The 18825-nt window shown below is 37.2% G+C and overlaps 1 protein-coding gene across 1 annotated transcript in view; it reads right to left on the minus strand.

The window, feature by feature from the left end:
• Window positions 1-469: 469 nt before the first annotated feature.
• The window catches only part of LOC117411696 (protein shortage in chiasmata 1 ortholog-like), a 53670-nt gene continuing 35314 nt past the window's right edge, over window positions 470-18825 (minus strand). The window contains exons 12-28 of the mRNA XM_059023111.1: window positions 18554-18790; window positions 18082-18111; window positions 17551-17970; window positions 16520-16648; window positions 15893-16069; window positions 14545-14652; window positions 12285-12475; window positions 11120-11192; window positions 10497-10563; window positions 9534-9733; window positions 8394-8508; window positions 7788-7899; window positions 5176-5297; window positions 4329-4422; window positions 3444-3575; window positions 958-1069; window positions 470-864 (exon numbers count right to left, since the gene is read on the minus strand). Of these exons, the coding sequence (XP_058879094.1) occupies window positions 767-864; window positions 958-1069; window positions 3444-3575; window positions 4329-4422; window positions 5176-5297; window positions 7788-7899; window positions 8394-8508; window positions 9534-9733; window positions 10497-10563; window positions 11120-11192; window positions 12285-12475; window positions 14545-14652; window positions 15893-16069; window positions 16520-16648; window positions 17551-17970; window positions 18082-18111; window positions 18554-18790 (2417 nt within the window). The 3' untranslated portion in view covers window positions 470-766. The remainder of the gene's footprint in view (window positions 865-957; window positions 1070-3443; window positions 3576-4328; window positions 4423-5175; window positions 5298-7787; window positions 7900-8393; window positions 8509-9533; window positions 9734-10496; window positions 10564-11119; window positions 11193-12284; window positions 12476-14544; window positions 14653-15892; window positions 16070-16519; window positions 16649-17550; window positions 17971-18081; window positions 18112-18553; window positions 18791-18825) is intronic.

Raw genomic sequence — 18825 nt, forward strand, 5'->3', positions numbered from 1 at the left:
GAAAAATAAGTCTCCCCTTTTTCTCACACTATTTTGGTAGTACCTTTCGGGTAGTGTGGGTTTCCATGTAGTTTTCTTTTAGAGAAATTATCCTTCCAAATGCAAATAACTGAATTAATATAAAAATACTGGTGCGCATATTTAAATGTTTCTGTCTGAGTTTCAATTTGACCTTGCGTGACTACTGATACCGTACAGCTTTCTTAAACTGGGTTGTCACAAAGTTTATATGTTGAAGCACCTTGGTAATAAAACAACTAAACTATAAAGCACTGTCATTTTAGGACTTGCCTGCAAATGGCAATAATCTGAAACGTTGAATAAATGGTGTCTCTAAACCCCTTGTACGGTATGCTTATTTTTATTATTTTTTTTTCTATTTGGTCAAAGAAGCTTGCCACTAACAAAGGTACATGACTTTTCAGCAATGCTGCATTTTAATGGAAATGCATAACTAAGACAAAAAATATAGAATACAGACGACTGACCTTTATTGAAATACAACCAAACATAGCAGCATGCACTGAACATACCCAACTCTATTTTTTACATTAGATTTTATTTGAAAACTAAATGATTTTCATTCCGTTTAACAGCTTGCTATGCAGTATGGGAAATGTAAATGTAGCAGAACGTTACCAAATAATTTTATAAACATTTTAATATCAGCAAATATCAAATATATAACAAATAAAAGATGGCCATTTTTGAACGTGCCATTATGATCTGAGCATAAATAATGTGATAAAAACAATCACCAAACTTTTTAAAAGAATGTAAGTCTTGTCTGCCCATCACTCCTTCCTGGTACTTTTTCGTAGGTCAGCCTCCTTCGTTTGAGTTGTGGTAAAAGGCTAAATCGTTCTGGAACACAAAGGACATTACAGGAGACACTATTGATAAGATACATGTATACAAAACCTCTTACAGTATAGATATAGGATAGGTCTGCTATACCTGAATTTTCTTCTCCCTCAGAACTCACTGCCCCTCTCTTCCTCTCCGAGAAACTTCGGAATGGCCTGGTGAAGTCTGGGTGCCTGCTGACATCACTCCTATATTCAGATTTCTGGTAAGCAAACACAGAGTTGGCTATTGATCTAGTAGCACGAGCAAATGGATGGCTGTCAAGGCACAGACTATCTGCTGGCTGGCTTGACACATACAATGGCATGCCGTTGGATTCAGGGCCAACATAACCACTGGGAAAAGAAGGCTCTTCCATTAGCTGGGAGGAAACTGTCCTCTGTTGGGCAGAGTAAACCTGGGAATGTTGGGGCCTCCTCTCAAAGTAGCTCTCTGTATTTGTTTGTCCGGCTGAGTCGCTGTAGTACAGGGTAGAGACATCCTGTGCCGGTCCACTTGAAGTCCGTTTTGTATGGCTCCCACTGGGCCTTGTGCCTGCAAACTGCTCGTCATAAGATTCCTCCTTTTCTGGCCACAGATCAACGGAATAATTTTGTATTGATTCATCGTCCCCACCTAGCCCCCACTGATCATGGACTGAGGCAGCAGGGATTGATTGTGTTATGAATGAAGCCTTGTCTATATATAATCTACCTCTCTGCTGATGCATTTGGGCTCTGCATTCTGAGTCTGCAGTCCCACTGAAAGGCCCCTGATCATATGATAGGTCATTTTTCAGGAAAGGCTGCCTCTCAAATAGGTTGTGCACTTCGCATTGCTGAGAGTTGCCTTCTAAGAAATCAAGCCTCGGTTGGAAATCTTCATGATCGACATTGTTATGACCAGAATGGAGGAAGTTGTCACTAGATGTCTCCTCCACTAGTGATTCAGGTGGTGAATGTGACACATTCAGTTTGTACAGAGCTGTGGTGTCACTGAAGAGCTAAATAAATTGAAACACAAAGTCTCTTGGTTAGGTAAAGTTGCTCCAGAAGTTGTTACTACTCTCACTTCTAACAGGTGAAAAAGTACTAATAATAAGATACTGCAGCGTTTTTGAGTGTTTCTGGCAAATGGCCATATAACACTACATTTTGAAGTTAGCTTTGTATACATTTTTATAACTAATTATTTTGCAACTACAGATGACTCACTATCTTTTTGAAGTTGTTTCTGCAACTTTGTGTGTATCAAAGGTAAACTATCCTCAGATGATTTTTCTCCCTAACCAAAGACTATTGCAGTGCTCCCTGTAGGCCCCCGGTCAAGATTAGCAAATGAGATTTGAGCTCCCCATGCCCTGCAAGTGGTAGAGCTTTTACTGGCTCAACCACAGGAGACTCCCATCAAAAAAAAACTTTTTAAATATAAATAGGTGTAGAAAACCATAAAAAGTTTTAAAACGTAGTGTGTAACAAGCAGCAACCTTGATGACTTTCTGTGGAACCTCAGGGAGGAGTTCCTGCAGCTCATTGAACGTTGCTGCTAGAAGCCACTCCAGTGATGAGGCCTTCTTCAACATGAGCTGAGCCACCAAAGAGTTCACGCAGGGGAAGGTGAGCAAGCAGTTCTCAGCCTAGAAGCAAAATTAATAAACAAGGAACTTGTGTTTTTTTTTCCTTTTTAAACACTGTCACACGATGGCTTGTGTGGTGACGTCAGACCAGGAAGTAATTGACACTCAGACAGCACTGGGACAAATGAAAGCGCTGCGGCACGCACGTTTAATAATAAATAAAAGGCTTGAACATAAAACACTGAACAAACAAAACTGCACGATGGCCAAAATAAACAGACAAAACAGATACGGAAACTAAACAAACAAGTATCAATTGTTTACTTCAGGTTTCGCTTTGGGTTTCACTCCTACTCATGACTCCCGTTCCGCCTCTGAAACACCAACCTCGATCAGCCAAAGCTGCAGGTCTTTTATATTGTGGCCGAGGGATTAACTGGCTATCAATTACCTTGTTTATCCCTTGACCACATCTGGCATGGGGTTTCTCATATGCGTGGTCAACAGCCAGTTTGTCAATAATCACTCGCTGTTGACCAAGCATTCTCACGATTTTATCTGGATGGGACATTTTAATCCCATCCAGGCTGTAAACAATAATAACAAAACGTTGTTTTTTTATACACTAAAACATACATTTTAAATAACAATAATACAACAAATAATACAACACACACAGGGGCGGGGGGTGTGCCCCGTCACAAACACATCATACAACACAATTACATGTGACAATTACATCCTCAATTGGGTAATACAAGTTATCACATACTGAACCCAGAATATATAAACAGCAATGGTGGAAAAAAGGTATTAGCCACAGAAATTACACTGTAAAATTATACTGTGGCCCATTGCATGAGGGTTTTATTCCATAAAAGAATGACTCTCATCCTCTTTTGAAAAATAATTCCGTCAGTTAATTGTTTTATGTGCACAGGACATCTCTTCTGATAAAATGGCTGTGAATCGTAATGTTTGACAGAAAGGGATCAAATGATGTACAATTAAGAAAACACACCTGTGATGGTACATCAGAAAGCCAAGACCTATCCAGCCAGGTTAAGGGGTCTCTCTTGGAGTTCATCAATGTGTTGCTAGCTATCTGACGTAACAGATTAGCTGTTTCCTCAGCTCCTGATGCAATCACTACCTGCAAAGAAAACAGATCTGGAATGTATTTGTCTTTCATTAGGATTCCTTGAAAAAAGTCAACTTATATACCATGATGCCACAAAGCCTTCCTTTTACAGCATATCATAGCAGCCTGTCACTAAATTAGGTTGTAAAAAAAGATGTTACAGAAAACATGGTTTTCATGGTTCTTGGTTTGCCTGCCTTGCAGGAAAGAAGCCTGTGAAGAGGTGGGGACAATTTCATCCTTCAGGTGAAATGACCCAGGAAGTGCAAGGCAGCCTTACAAACAGTGATTTCTTTCACCTAGAGGTATCAGATATCATGTTTTAAAATGGAAATACATGTGTTTTTTTAAAATCTGCACATTTGAGGTGGATAGATGGATGTGCATGGTGGAGAAAATGTATGGTCTTTCCCAGATTCCAGAATCAAAGCTATTTTTTAATTATGAACAGTGCACAGCAAAACAAAAAATCAGGGCCTGAGGAGAAGGTGCCCTAAGTGTTTTACAAATTGAAGCTCAAGAGCATAAGAACTTTTTTTTTTTACTTTACTTTTCCTCCAGCAAAACTAGCCTGATGGAAAAACACATAGCCTAGAGCTTTTCAAAGCACCCAGCAACAATGGTGTTCTGTCGCTGTTTATAAACCTCAAATAAATATTATTACCATTATCATTATTTTTGAGAGAAGTAGTATTCTGACTGAGTTTACCCGAGAGCAAAACTACCAAGTAAGTTTTTTATACTATTTGCCTATAAAGCCTGTACCTTGATTTCTAGGTCCTCAGACTTTACCCCAAACAGCACAAGGGCAGTGTAGATCAACACCAGATTATTGAAGACCTCCCCTGTAAAATGATACCTAAGAAACAAAACAATGCGTTCAGAAAGGCTAGTCTTGACCTTTCAAAGAGCAAGTAGCTAAAGAGGAGCTGCTTTTTAGTACTAGTTGCGTGTCATGAATATATGTTACATTATTTTTTGTTTATTTAGCAGACGCCTTTATCCAAGGCGACTTACTAGGGTGTGTGAACTATGCATCAGCTGCAGAGTCACTTACAACTACGTCTCACCCGAACGACGGAACACAAGGAGCATAAGTGACTTGTAATTACATACTTCACTCAGGAATGTTCGTTCAGCTATACATGTTCTGTAGTTCTTTTAATACATAGGTAGAAAAAAGTTCTAAAAGAATCAGGGCAGCAGTGTGGAGTAGTGGTTAGGGCTCTGGACTGACCGGAAGGTCATGGGTTCAATCCCAGGTGGGGACACTGCTGCTGTACCCTTGAGCAAGGTACTTTACCTCGATTGCTCCAATAAAAACCCAGCTGTAATAATTGTATGTAAAAAATAATGTAATTGTATGTAAAAATAATGTGATATCTTGTAACAATTGTAAGTCGCCCTGGATAAGGGCATCTGCTAAGAAATAAATAATAATAAAACTTGCCTTCTAGCAAAACCTGCTGTAAAAAAGCTATTGTATCTCAATTTAAAAAATCCCTATCAAATAAACCAGCATCAAATATTCATGTTCACACCTCTGACTCACAGCACTGCATAGTGCAGTATCCCTTTTTCTTGCAGAATAGGTATAAAGGCAGGTACTCACTCTGAGTTCTGACCCTCTGCAGAATGAAAAATGATCCAGCAGCAGCTGTACTGTAGAGATAAGGCCACCAGTCTCAAGATTATGTTATCTGAGGCTTTCTCCATTGTCATCTCCTCAATTTCCTAATAGCAACCACAGAAAACACGCTGGTTGAAGCTTTCATCACAAGCCAAACTGAATCATTCTGAAAAATCATGAAAGCACTGCACATTTTTGCAATCCATTTTGTTAGTCATTATAAAAAAGGAGTAATTCCCTTTTGGCTTGGAAAAAACATTATAAAAAGATTGTGTCATGTGATATACATTTTGACATTTATCTATGACAAGGACACATTTGTTCCAAATCCTGTGCAAGCTTGATGTCCTCTTGCACAACCATATACAGTGCCTATAGTAAGTATTCACCCCCTTTGGATGTTTTCACAGTTTGTTGTGTTAGTAAGTCTCTACCAGGTTTGCACATCTGGATCGTGCAATATTCGCCCATTCTTCTTGGCAAAATTGTTCAAGCTCTGTCAAGTTGGATGGGGATCGTTGGTGGACAGCAATCTTCAAGTCTTGCCACAGATATTCAATCGGATTCAAGTCTGGGCTTTGACTGGGCCACTATAGGACATTCACTTTCTTGTTTTTAAGCCACTCCAGTGTCGCTTTGGCTTTGTGCTTGGGGTCATTGTCCTGCTGAAAGGTGAATCTCTGTCCCAGTCTTAGGTATTTTGCAGACTGAAGCAGGTTTTCCTCAAGGATTTGCCTGTATTTAGCTCCATCCATTTTGCCCTCTACCCTGACAAGCTTCCCAGTCCCTGCCGATGAAAAGCATCCCCATAGCAAGATGCTGCCACCACCATGCTTCACAGTAGGGATGGTGTTACCTGGGTGATGTGCTGTGTTGGGTTTGCGCCAGACATAACTTTGCATTTAGGCCAAATAGTTCAATTTTTGTTTCATCTTTTGCCACATCTTTTCAGAGTCTCCCACATGCCTTTTTGCAAATTCCAAGCAAGATTTTACATGGACTTTTTTCAGAAATGGCTTCCTTCTTGCCACTCATCCATACAGGTCAGATTTGTGGACTACCTGTGTTACTGTTGACACATGGAGAGTTTTTTCCATCTCAGCCATGGAATGCTGTAGGTCTTTCAGAATTGTAAAGTATGTTGTAAATCCATTTTATCATTCAAAAATGTTATGGCTTGATAAAAGACAGACAACTATTTATTTAGTTGTAACATCAAAACAAATTCAAATATTATTTTTTTCAGAAATTGACTTCTTAATTAAGTTTTCAAATGAAACTTTTGGTGGATATGTATTTGTTCTGGTCCTCCAGAAAAAGCCAGGGAAGACCTCTTGCGACCACTAAAAAAAGGCCAACAGCATAAACCTTTAAGACTTCAACAGGTCAAATCATCCATAACTTTAAACACCCAATTATTAAATCAGAAACTTTTTTCTCTTTCAAGGTCTTTAAATATCTGTTAAATTTAAACTTCTGTGGTGCTTTAAGAAAGACCTTGAAACATCTGATTTTTATTGTTTTAAAAATAACTAGTACATTCTCTGTTGTTTATTTATAAAAATAAGTGGCAACACACTTTGTTTATATAAGAAATCCCTCTGTGCCTGAAACACTCCTACAGTATCTGCATGTCTCCTCACCTAGCTTCAGGCTTAAAATGTTTCTTTTGTATTTATATGTAGTGGTAATCCTGTTGCTAAGCAACTAAAAACTCTTTAAAACAGTATTTGGTCAGAAGATGGGATTTTAACTATTTGAGTATCTACGTCAGTGGTCCTTAGTTTCTTGGCACATGTGTTTCCTCATTAGGTCGAAGGCAAGGCAATATTTCACCAATGACATGTAACTAATGTAATGTAACACAAAATATAAAAAAATACATAACTTTAAAAATACACAGAGGAAAACAGATTTATAGCTGTACATTTTAGTTCCCCTACCACTGTACTACAACAGTACTGCAGTATTCCAGATTATGTCTGTTAACATTGCAGGCAGCGGCCTTACATCCAAAACTTTGACCACTTATCTATTTCTATCATGTATTTAAATGTATATTTAAATGTATATTCCTAGTCTGATATACATTTAAACACTTCAAAAAGCAAACACAGGTTTTCCTTTAGAATATTTTTTATGGCACTACCCTCCTTTAGGGCAGTTGAATACTGTAAATGCAGAATGACTGGGTAGTGTGGCATTCCTTGGCCATTTTAATCCACTTGGAACAGTTCATAGTTCCCTCTTCAAATATAAGTAAAATATTTTAATGAATAAGTAGTCGTAGAGTATATTATAGCACTACAGTAGCACTACGTTTTTATAAATTTGACTGGAATTTATTGCACATTCAACCCCACATTTATCCATTTACTACCAATGCTGAACGACTGGCTGGAACATTCTTAATTTTTCTGAAATGGAGACCAAGACTGGTTCAAGATTCAATAAGGTACACCTCTGTAGAAAAGAAGAACAAATGACCAATGAGCCAACTCATAAGTTCTGCATTTATTCATCTTCCCCAATATGTCTTGGGTACAGTAATGTATACTTTTAACAGAATAGCAAGGTGTCTCTTCTGCAGGTACCTGAATGATTATTGCAGTGCATTCATCTACTGTAATCACTGCATAGCGATGAGTTCCTCCAAATATCTGTAGGGATTCACTGTAGCTTCTCACCAAAACAGTAATATTACATCTGAAAATACAGTTAAAAAAAAAAAAAAAAGTTTGTGCACATAAATACTGTACAACCAGAAATGATTACCCCAATCTTTTTTGTTATTAAATGAAATATATAAAGAGGATTGTTTTTTGTTTAGGAATAAAAAACACAATTGACTCGTATTTTAAATTATGCATGTAACATTTAATCATTATATGATGTGATTTCATTCTTTTTCTTTTCAGTAAGGTTAGACTCAAATGCCTCTCGTTTAATCAGGATATTTTTACTTCTCCCAAGGGGTCCCGATAAAGCGACGCCAGCTGTACAAATAAAACACATGTTTGATCCAAATTCATACAATGAAGGTCCAAAATAAAACGCTGCACAAAACTGTTCCAGTACTGCCCAAGTGGACTAAAGCTAGTGTAGGCTTGGATAGCCGAGGTATATTGAAGAAACGAAAGGATTATAATTTGTGTTGTATTGTTTGAAAGTGTTGTGCTTGTTTTGTGACACACACTGACCTAGACTCGAGAGTTTGTAGAAGCTCCGGGTTGTTCAACAGGCCTTCAGTTGTCAGAAACACAAAGGGAATAAGAAGCTCCAATAACAGGGCTGATTCATTTTCACAGGGTGCTTCTTGCAGAGAACAGACACACAAAAAAGGCATTACTTTTGGTGCTGGTTTAATGAGTAAAATAGCACATAAGAAAATATTTAATCCTACTGATCTGGATTAGCTTTTACTTCATAGGCAGACTGTTCATTTCAGTGAGTGCACACAGCTTATACTTTCATCTAGCAGCTTTTAGTAGTAAGAGAACTGACCATGTTATCATGCTGGGAATAAATACCACATCTTTGTTTAGTTTACTACTACTAATAATTTAGAAATGCATAAACTATAAATTAACATTGAAAAGTGATCTGTATCAATGGTTAGTTCTTGAATTGCACTGCAATCACATTGTGAATCACTTACGCAGCATTAATAAACAACCCAGCCTTGTTTTGCACAAAGATGTACAGTCCTTGTATTTTTCTTGACATACTTACCATGGAAGTACCAGTGTATCTATGCATTCATATAACTACAGCCTGTACAAGGCACAGAGCTCCAGGTACTTTCTGCCAAATGAATGTATGCAAAATTGCTGTCTGCAATATTTTAAAGGAATCATTGTTTATTGAGACTGCAGTTTACTGCCAATGGTTTTGTTTGTAAACATGGCAGCCTCAGTGGTCTCCCAAGATATCCCTTTTGAACTGGGTGGCCCAAACAAACATGTGTGACTAGGGTATTCCATAGTCTATAAGTGTAAATCATTTTTGATGTAAATGACTTGCTTACAGCAAAGCCCTTATAATCATTTCCTATGTATATAAAGCACAGAGAAGTATAGCAAAGTAATAATGAAAGCATGGTAAAGAATAGGCTAGGAAGGTAATTCACAGAGAGATTTGTTAAAGTATGGTGTAATGTTGCTAGAGACAATAACTGATTGTTTTAGGTTGGCTAACAATGAAAGTGTGCAAAGTGTTTGACTCTATCGCTTGTTTTCATGTGATACTTGCCTGCTCAAGCATGTCCACTTATTCACAGTGCATTTACTTACTGTATGAGGTTGTTTTAGCGAGCTTACGGGAAGGTAATACATCCTAACCTTGCTGGCTTATGTTTGAACTGATGGTCTTAGGAATGGCAGTTTTAAATGCCATGTGACTGATGTTATTGTCCGTGCAGAGATGAGTCCAGCCACAGTGCTCCATGTAGTCATATTCCACTACCAATGAGAAGTGCTGCCAGGGGAAATCTGCATGGATGTGCTTACTGCAGGCCACCACACACGAATACCTCTTGAGACTGAAAGACAACCAGAACAACATAGGTGCTCAGATAAGCTGTTTGGCATACCAAACAAGCATGTCAGTGACATTCATCCACATCTATGTATGTAATTTCAAAATTAGAACTGTCAGTACATGAAAAAAGTATATCATTAGGACCTGTATCTACTGCATGCACAGGTAAAAATGAAAAAAGGTTTGACATGCAGACAGATGGACAGTAAAACTAGCAAGAAACTACATTCATATAACAGCTTTCATTTTTATTTTGCTAGTTTTAAACTGTTATAAATTATTGTATTTGTTTCAGGAAAAAACTGAAAAAAGAACCAATTAGTTGTCAGCACTGTGAAAAATGAAGTCACCATGACCTAAATTTGTATTTCTTGTAATATTGGTTGATGAAATGTTTTGTTAAATTTGGGGTAGGTCAAATCGGTCATTGTGACCAGATTCTGATATTGAGAATTTCTGTTGACACAATAGGGTATCAGATCATTTCCATCACTCCAGGGTGAAGGGATACCTTTCATTTGTACCCCTGTTTACATACACATACAGTACAGAATGGCTATTATGTCTTGTTATGTTGAATGTCTTGAAACTGCGTTGCCTATAGTTTAGTGTCTCCACCTGTTAAAGCTCTGCAGCAAATGTTTTTTAACAGACAAGTGGCTTTACAGGAATGCTGATCTTTTTAAGGAATGCACACCGCCTATACTCCTGCAATGCTCGCACAGGAAACAGAAACAAATATGGTATGTAGTAAGAGTACTGACCATGTTATCACATTTTTGGAATTCAGTTTGGTATTTTCTTCAGGAAACACTGCAGCGGTTTTCAGACCTGAAAGTTAAAACAATGAAATCTGATTATTTAGTGCCTTTAACAATGGCATGAAAAGCAATTATAACATTTTTGTTTTGGCAGTCCTCAGGCATTTTGTGCTCAGTTCTCAAAAATATGCCATGTTTCCACTGCATTTCAAATCTTCAGATCATACACAACACATCTGAATGCGTGGATTGTGCACTTTGCCTTGCACTTTTCCTTGTTTGCGAAATTAACACTTTTTTTTTTAAAAGGCGTGTTTGGGTTTCATTTAATGCCTGCAAAAAACACAAAGGGGAGGTATTGTTGTCCTGCTCTGTATGAACTTTGGCAAGCTTCCTATTCAAATTAGGATTCCTGATTATGTAAAATAATATGAAAATGTTTTGCATGCCAAAATGTACTAATTTCTTCAGGGTGTTGTTGACTGAAAGGCAATTTGAGTTAATCTATATTTCAGTTTTCATTCAAGCTTATACATTGTCCAAAGTATCTGTCTTTGTACTAGCATTTCTAACAATGGCCCATCAAGAAATGTACCTGAGTATGATGATAACATGCACTAAATTACCTTTCACATGATTGAGACTGTTAATAAGAATAGCCCTGACACAGTCTGAATCCATTCTTATTATTACCAGTACCTGCAGATAGAGAAAGCATATCATTAACAATAGTACTGGCTGTGAATCCAGATCAATCAACTATAAAATGTCCTGCATGTACATGTAAAAGTGAGACACTTATACATACATTCAGACAGTTGGACAGGTACCACCACATATCCCCAGATTTGGACACTCAGTAACCTGTGCTAAATAATGTCCTTAGTAAGTTTTATCACAATTGGATATTGGGATATATGCAAAAATGGTGCCTTCACTACTGTATATACCGTCAATAAGAATATGCATCCCGCACTGGGGGTTATTAATGACAATTCCACCAATATGCACACTGAGAATTTTCTGACACCATTGTGAAAGATAATGAATAAATCACGTGATCTATACAAAAGTATTACTAGAGTCACATTCCTGTAAAAGGTAAAAAAAAAAAAGGTTAGAAAGGTGGCGGGCTTCACTAAGTTTGAAAAAGTGATTATAGTGGGAGCTGGACTTCACTAACATCGGAAGGTACAATATAATAATAATAATAATAATAATAATAATAATAACAACATTTAAACAGGTGAAAACCCCAATATTAAAAAAAAAATGTTTTTAGTCATGCTTTAAAAATACCAACACTTGGAAGGTTTACTCGGCAGATAGCTTGATGCAAAGTTGTGAATGTACTATACCTATATTACAAGTCTGGAAACCCGCAATGTTGAGTCAGTGTGTAAAATGGCAGAACAGGAATGCAAAAGAATATGTCATCTTTAGTGCAGAACTGTTCAATAGTCTGTCAACAAGGTCTGTTCTTTAACAAATTACAGTGCATGGAAGACTAAACTATAGCAGACACAGACACATACTTTAGTGTAGTGCTGAACATGACTCCTGAAATAAACTGGTTGCCTTTATACTTTTGTACTGCCTGGTACCAAACTATAGTTTCTGTTATAAAGGTGAAACGGTTTGGGGGAAAAAAAGAGACAATGCTAGTATAGGTTTTGACTACTGTATCTACAATTTTAACTCAACCCTGCTCACCTGCGTTAATCTTCATGAATCCTAATGTTAAAAGGATTTCCAGCCTTCAGAGAAAAGAAGCTGGGTTTAGAGACCTACTTTGTGACTCTGCTCCTGAGAATGGTTTCTTTGTATCCACGCCAACATCTTCCGCTGGAGCTCGGCTATTTTGGGGTTGGCTTCCTCATTCTTCTGGCTGATGTACTGCATGACCCTCAGTCTTTTCCAGATGTCATCCAAACAAGACCCCAGTGTGCTGACATACATTTCTTTGGCTCTTGCTAGATAGTCTGTAATAAACGGATTCAGGGAAAAAAAGGTCCAAAAAATAAGAGGTCTTTTTGGACATATGTGATTAGAATAGATTACACAAACGTGTTTGAATAACAGCTTGTGTAACTGTAAAAAAATACAGTATACACAATGATTAAGGATATGATTTTGGCACAGTGATTCTTAGTACACTTCATGGGCGAGTTGCGGGAAAAAAACAAGAATTCATAGAAAGGTCACGGAAAGGCCACCAAATAATGTAGATTTAGCTACATCAACAAACACAAGGGCTTTTAAATAGTACACCAAAACCAATAATATAAAGACTATTGCTTTTGACTGCTGGCAAAGTTTTTAAATGCCGCCCCCTTTTTTTAGTATACATTTTGTCGCGCCCCCCCCCACCATATTAAAATGTTACACCATAAGTATTTTAAAGTTTTTTTCCCCGATTTCGTGTAAATTGCGTATTTTTTCCTTAACCACAAAAAAGTCCAGATTTAACTAAATATATACGCGTAGCACAAATTCAACATTTAAAATCAGTCTAGAAATCTTTCTTTTTTTTTTACACTTCGAGTGAACATTTTGACATGAAAACCTGGGTTTCTAATAAATCAGTGAATTTAAATATTTTGTTTACACTTGGCAAGTCAACATTTAGCTAACATTTCTAACAAATAAATCAACGAAGAAATACATGTAACTTAACTCTTTTTTTGTTTGTTTTGTTTAAACTTGGAGATTCAACAGTTACCTGACAGATTCATCTGAAAAACATTATCGTTCAGCAATTAAATCTTAGGTTCTCACAAAACAGCCTACAGTATGCACATCGGGAGCGAAGCGAACGACACGAATACAGCACGAGTACAAAAAAATGTAGCTAATCGTGAAAAGAAAAGACTGTCTCCTTTTGCTCCTTTTGTGGAGACGAAATAAAATAAATAAAACACAGAAGAGCATGGAAACACCACACACTAAAAAAAGGAAACAGTTTAGGGAATATCACCGGCTTGTGAAAGAGCTAATGTGATTATTATTATTGGTCAACATTATTAAAACAAAGAAGCATCAATTCACGATGACTTTACTCTTTTCCCATTAAAAAATAAAACCTACTACAAAAATAATAATAAATACATTTCCCAGTGCTGCTGGGCAATGTCCCGCCTTCCTGACAGCACATTCCTACATTTCTATTGGAGACTCCGCTTGCTAGATTTAAAACGAGATTACAATCAGGATTGGAGGCTTGTTAGTGGGATTTAAAGCTGTATTACAGTTAAGATACAGAGGATTTAAAACAGAATTGTGGCGAAATGTACAGACAGCAAAGGAAAGAAGGTACAAAGTGTGCAAGTACTGTCGAGTTACCTCTATACATATTTTCACAGAAAAAAAAAACACTCAAGCATTTTGGAAAGAAACCAAAAACACTAATTTCATACAGTATATCAAAAATGAAAGCACAGAAAAAAAACGATTTACATAAAAAAAATACAATTAATAAAAAACGATAAAACAGAGGCCAGTAAAATGGATAATAAATTGAGCCAGGAATCTGTAGAAAACAGCAAAGTTGGTTATTTATTTTGTGGCCTGATTGAACTAGGATGACAAATACCCAAAGGACATCAAGGTTATTTGTAACATAGTGTGTTAAAAGCACAGTAAAAAACATAATTAATCCGTAACTTCAAAACCCCAAATCATACATTTTGAGAAAAATCTATAACTAAAGAATTACAAACTTGAATTTATTAATAATACCCCCATTGTTTTTTTAAAGTGTTACAAATTTAGGCTTATTTTTTGATAGCCTTACCTCAAAATTCATAGCATTCTCTCTCAATGCCCACTGAACAAAAAAAAAAAGTTACATTTCCAGCCAGCCGGCACAGTCACAAAAAAGACACATGGACAAAACTCACATACAAACACAGATACAAAACAATCCTAAATGAAGGCCATTGCATTGCAATTACTTACACTGTTCTTACTGTAGATATACTGAAAAGTTAAGAAACAATGCAGACAGATAACTTTGCTTTGTCCTATGAAATATATTGTTTTTAACACTGACCTACAGCTGTGTTAAGGTCACACATAAGCAAAAGGTCTCGAACTGTCACCAAAAGATGCACCACAGCGGCGTGCTTATACGCCGTTACATCTTTTTCACTTGGTTTACCTGCAAGACAATTTTTTTATTATCATCATTGTTATACATAAACAGAGGGGTCATTCCGCATCAAATAGACCAATGGTCCCCACCTCACCTCACCGTCTCAGATTTAGTTTTGTATCACATATGGATGTACCTGGAATAGTAAAATAATCACGTGCCAGCAAAGTGAGCATCAAGGTAAACGGCTTTCCCTTAACGGTTGTCAAGATCTCTTTCGACAGGTAAATCAACCCAGTCAGATGAGATTGATTTCTAGCTGGATAGCCTAGTAAAAGTCTGATCAGTTAAGAGCAGATTTAGCAGGAGCCTGACTTCTCACATTGCTGGCACATGATTATTTTATTATATTTTTTTCAAAAAACTAAAATAGCTGACTCAAACTGTCTTAGAAATAACTTATTGTATTGCAATGGGGGCCAGTCTCCTCAAGACATGGATACAAAATACAATGTTGACAACACTGAAAATACTGTACATAGTTGAACTGATAATTTACACAGAAACCACAGTTCACTGTTCCATCAAGTATTTGCTGTCTAGATGCATGTAAACCTTGCTAAATTGATAACAATAACATATAATAACTATAACAAAATATCATTAGTGAGTGTACAAAAATGGTGACATTTTTAAGGAAAAAGTGTGCTCTATTTTAAGTAGCAGGACACATTTTATAATTTTTTTTTTTTTTCAGCTGCAGCTTTATGACATATTGAAGGCACAAATATGTACCTGCTACCTCTTTTGGAGTTGTGCGGTGCTGAAGGCATGCCATTTCTGGCCAGATATCCACTTTTGGGGTTCATAACTAAGTAATCAATTACACTGTAGCACTGAAATTGTATATATTGTTTTTGTTGTTGTTCGATAACCTGGAGAAACTACAGTGAAGGCAATAACTACATTGGTTAATGAGTTCTCAGAAAGACAATATGGCATTTTTATTGTCTACTCTGTCACATTAACATCCAGGGTGACCAGAAGGTAATATGTTGGCCCATTATTAAACTAGCAGAGCAGTTCCTCTGTCATGTCCGGCATCTAATCTGGTATGTTTACTTTTTGCTGTCCAAAACTTTTAAATTACTGGAAATGTTAGTAAGCTAAAACAATAAAGAATCATATAGAACACACATAATAGAATTCAACACTTTTAGACATTTGATTAGACATTTTTACAAAATTACAAAGCATATCTATTTGTTTCCATTCTTAGCATCAAATGGATCATGAAAACCCTAACCTTGTTTTAGGCTGTTGCTGACCAGTTTTTCCTGCTGTTTCAAAAAGAACCGGGTTTGGTCAAAAGACAGAGTAGCAAAGTCCCCCAAGGCAGCAGCAGATATGCCCAGTTCTTTTGAACTAAAGAGAACAGGGGATGCAATATCATGAAGTACACGGTAGGCTCTGCACTGGCTCTCTGTCAAAATACAAGAATAGAAACAAAGCTTTTTCAAAAAAAAATTTATTAATCAAACCTTATGAATCTCTGCAAACTGAACACACTAAAATGTCACCACAATTGAAATACTATGAAAGCCCCTCACAATCTGATGGGGTACATTTGGAATATTTTGGCATATGGTTGGTTTCCTATTCATTAAAATAAAATTGTTAACTGACACTGAGCTAAAAAATGTGTGCAACTATAGATATGTTTTTATTATACTTAAAAATGAAGTCATTTTGATTAAATAAGTCTTGACCAAGATAATAAAGTAAAAACAAACAAATAAAACACTACATTTTGAATGTATGTGGATTTGTTGGGGATATAATAGTAACAATCAATGGGGTAACATGAGTTCAATATATTATTCACAGTAAAGATGTCTGATGAATACATATTCGATTGTGTTAAATCTGATACCTGATGCTTGGACCTCAATCACAGCAGTGTTCCTCGTTTCCGTCTTGGCTTTCTCTGGTGTCACAGGCCTGGCAGCAGAGCCTACTTCTTTGGGGGTTGCACAAGCAAACTTATCTTCTACCTTTGTATCTGTAAAAAATCATATTTTACAGCTTCTTTTTTCAAAGCTGACAAATTTAGAATTGGTTCAGGATATACTCTAAGTGCACTCCACTTATAATGGATCCTGGTAAAATGGACTATAAAGTACACACTGTGTAAGATGTACCAAGACGTAGGTGTTGATAAAAACTGAATAAGAAGAGCATGTAGTTAATAAAAGATAAGTGACCATGCTTTATTTTGCTAATAAAAAATAGCATTGTGTAGTCCTTAAGTGGTTCACCCGGTAAAAGCATGTGTGGTGTGCAGGGTGAGTCATACAGTCAAAGGATCACAAATACGTGTTCTTGGTTGTGTGAAGTTGCTGATCTTCACTTGGGATTCCACAGAGACCAGCGCATTGGCATTGACACTGGCTGAGGGTTAGGGAGGCAAAATCGCCAGGGACTGTTTCTCAACAGGCTACAGCGGCCCCTACTGGCCAGGTGCCCAATGAGGTCATACGGACATCTGCAGGGTTAGCATTTGTCCTCCAGAGGCCAATAGCTCCTCAACATCTTTTATAGAGCTCCTGGGTGTAAAGAGGTAATTGGCTTTGTCGTGGGTTCAGAAGTGCCCACTGACCTTTAGTTATCCTGAGCTATAGTGGGGAGTTTCTGCGGTTTGGGAACAGAATAGGACATTCTAAATAAAAAAATAGGGGGTAAGATAATGGTGCACTGTACAGTAACTGGCAGATTTAGTGACGGTTCTACTGACGAAAACGTATGTACAAGAATATAAAGTGCAACAAACAGAAGTGCCTTAACTCTTTACCATTTTTACCATGGGAAGGTTTCTGAGACACCTTAAGCTGCTGAGGTGTTTCAAGCAAATCTTCAAGATCAAGAAAAGTCAACTTAACACAAACAAGCTTCCTCTCTACTCACCAGCCTTGGTTTGACTCTCATTCTTGCTTTTGGCTTTGGGGGGAGCAGCAACTGCATTTGTCAGCTTGGATCTCAGCATTATGAAGTTGGCGAGCGGATCCAAATCCTCCTGCTGTGGTTTCCGTTCTGTGCCCTTGTTGCAGGGGTCTTTTATGTCTTTTTCAGGCCTGCCGATAATGAATGAATTTTTAGGCTGCACTGGAAGACCCTCTATTCCTTCCAGCACTTGTTTTCTTTTTGCAGACGCTATCACTGCGTCTGACCTCTGAGCTGGCTTACTTGCAGGGACGTCAGCAGCAGTATGTTGTGCTTTCTGAATATTATTTTGAACGTTGGTCGGTGTCTCATTTTTATTTTTTAAGTCTTTAAGAATGGATTTGACTTTGTTTTCAGGAGGTGTGGCACTCCGTCTATGGTATTCTGAAATTAAGAAAGATCAAAAGGTTATGTTTTATGAATCCTTGTTAAAAAGCACAGGACAGATAGAACATTTTAAATGTGCAGTATTTCTAAGGGAAACATGATGCTGACCTGCGTCCATGCTGGACTTTCTCAAAATATCTGCAGAATAAAACAAACAGTAAAAAATGTAAAGTTTAATCATCTAAAACTTCAACATGCTCAACCAGAATTGTAAGCTACTAGAAAATAGACACACATTTCAGCTAGTGTCTTCTAAATGTACAATGCATTGAAAAAGGCACTAGTGTTCCCTTAAATTAAAAGGTGTTTTACTCTTCCGTTAAAATTTTCAAATCATTAAAACATAGTAAATCTTGTCATAAAGGTAGATACAAAGTCAATGTAAAAGAAGAATTTTACAGTTCAAGTAAAACACAAATGCTTCAAGACCCAAAGTACACAAACACCTGAAATTATATTAACCTTTTAGTTCTAGTGCTTAGAATGCTTACAGTGCCTTTAGCCTTTACTTCTTTTTAGTGATTATTAAAAAGTCAACAGGCCCAGCCTTGCTATCAAAGAAGATGATCTAGAAACTTACTGTCTAACTGGATCAAGGTGAGAGTAGAAAATGTTTCTGCTTTCGCTGGTGGCAGTTCTGGTGCACTATGTGCATCTGTGGTCATTGTCTCCAAGGGGCTTGGCTGATCTGGGTTTAACTGTTTATAGTCAACTCTTTCCACTGTTACATTTACTGAAGGATCTGGCTCAACACCCACCATCTGGAAGACTTCTGTAGCAGAATGGCACTGCAAACTGGACTTCTGGACTTGAGGTTCTGCGTAACAGGAGCACAAAGACACATTCTTCAAT

This window comes from Acipenser ruthenus, chromosome 1 (assembly GCF_902713425.1).
Source record: "Acipenser ruthenus chromosome 1, fAciRut3.2 maternal haplotype, whole genome shotgun sequence".
NCBI lineage: Eukaryota > Metazoa > Chordata > Actinopteri > Acipenseriformes > Acipenseridae > Acipenser > Acipenser ruthenus.